At 48.0% G+C, this 1,227-nt stretch overlaps 1 protein-coding gene across 1 annotated transcript; it reads right to left on the bottom strand.

Moving 5' to 3' along the window:
* Nucleotides 1-636, bottom strand: si:ch73-335l21.2 (RING finger domain-containing protein). Its single transcript, XM_056460817.1, has one exon. It carries the CDS (start codon nucleotides 604-606, stop codon nucleotides 1-3), a length of 606 nt encoding a protein of 201 aa, XP_056316792.1. The 5' UTR covers nucleotides 607-636.
* Nucleotides 637-1,227: the final 591 nt, after the last annotated feature.

Genomic DNA, 1,227 nt, shown 5'->3' with positions numbered 1-1,227 from the left:
TTAATTATGAAAGAGGCTTGGCCCGAACACAACCCCGACCACGCAGGTCAGCACAAACATAACCCAGAAGATGACAGCCAGAACCTGAACACACATAAGAGTTTTTTTGTGTCCTCTCAGAACCTCCATCTCCCGATGCATCACCCGAGGAGGGTTCGCCCTTTCTGTGGCATCCCCCATCTGCTCCACCCTCAGACTGACAGTAGGCAGAATTATGAAGCGAGTGTCCCTCTCGCCCAGAGACAGAACCAGCCGTTGTGTGACCGTGGCCAGCCGGGCTGACACTGAAGCTGGCAGACGGAAGGCCACCGGAGGGAGCTGCGCAAGAATCCGCGAGTTGCATGGGAGTGAATGTGCATCTCCACCTTGAAGAGGGGTGGAGTGACGGCACAGTGGGCAGGAGATGGAGGGGGCGCTGTCGGGGTCGGGTGGGTGTAGAGGGGTGAGCTGGATTTTGCGGAGACACTCTGTGCAGAAGACGTGAAGACATTCCAGCATACGCGGGAGTTTGGAGTGCTGGTCGTATTCTTGATAGCAAACCGGACACTCCACTTCTGGAGACTCGGGCACTTCGGTTTGGGCAGACGTTGACTGAGTTTCTGACATGATGAGGGGAAGACTTCCAGAGATGTCTTTTTCAAAACAAACCTAAGAAAAAAAAAAGTATTATTTTATATGACAGTGATATATATATTATACTGACTACACTTCTTACTTATATATTTTTTGTTCTGTTTCTTGTCCAAATATTTATTCATTCATTTTTTTTTTCGGCTTAGTCCCTTTATTAAATGGGGGTCACCACAGTGGAATGAACCGAGAACTTATCCAGCACATGTTTTACACAGTGGATGCCCTTCCAGCTGCAACCCATCTCTGGGAAACATCCATACACACATTTACACTCATACACAACGGACAATTTAGCCTACCCAGTTCACCTATACCGCATGTCTTTGGACTGTGGGGGAAACCGGAGCACCCGGAGGAAACCCATGCAAATGCAGGGAGAACATGCAAACTCCACACAGAAGCGCCAACTGACCCAGCCGAGGCTCAAACCAGTGACCTTGCTTTGAGGCGGCAGCACTACCTACTGCGCCACTGCGTCACCCCTTGTCCAAATATCTAAAAATTAAATATCTTAAATCAAGAAGCATTTTCTAGACAAACAAAACATTATGGTCAAACATAATATGTCAAAATGAAGTGAGTTTTTCCTCATTC

Source organism: Danio aesculapii, chromosome 7, assembly GCF_903798145.1.
Source record: "Danio aesculapii chromosome 7, fDanAes4.1, whole genome shotgun sequence".
In the NCBI taxonomy this organism is placed as follows: Eukaryota; Metazoa; Chordata; class Actinopteri; order Cypriniformes; family Danionidae; genus Danio; species Danio aesculapii.
This window is presented reverse-complemented; position numbering and strand designations above follow the sequence as displayed.

Coding starts and splice junctions, on each gene's coding strand:
- si:ch73-335l21.2 (XM_056460817.1), bottom strand. CDS start 606: ATGTCAGAAACTCAGTCAACGTCTGCCCAAACCGAAGTGCCCGAGTCT.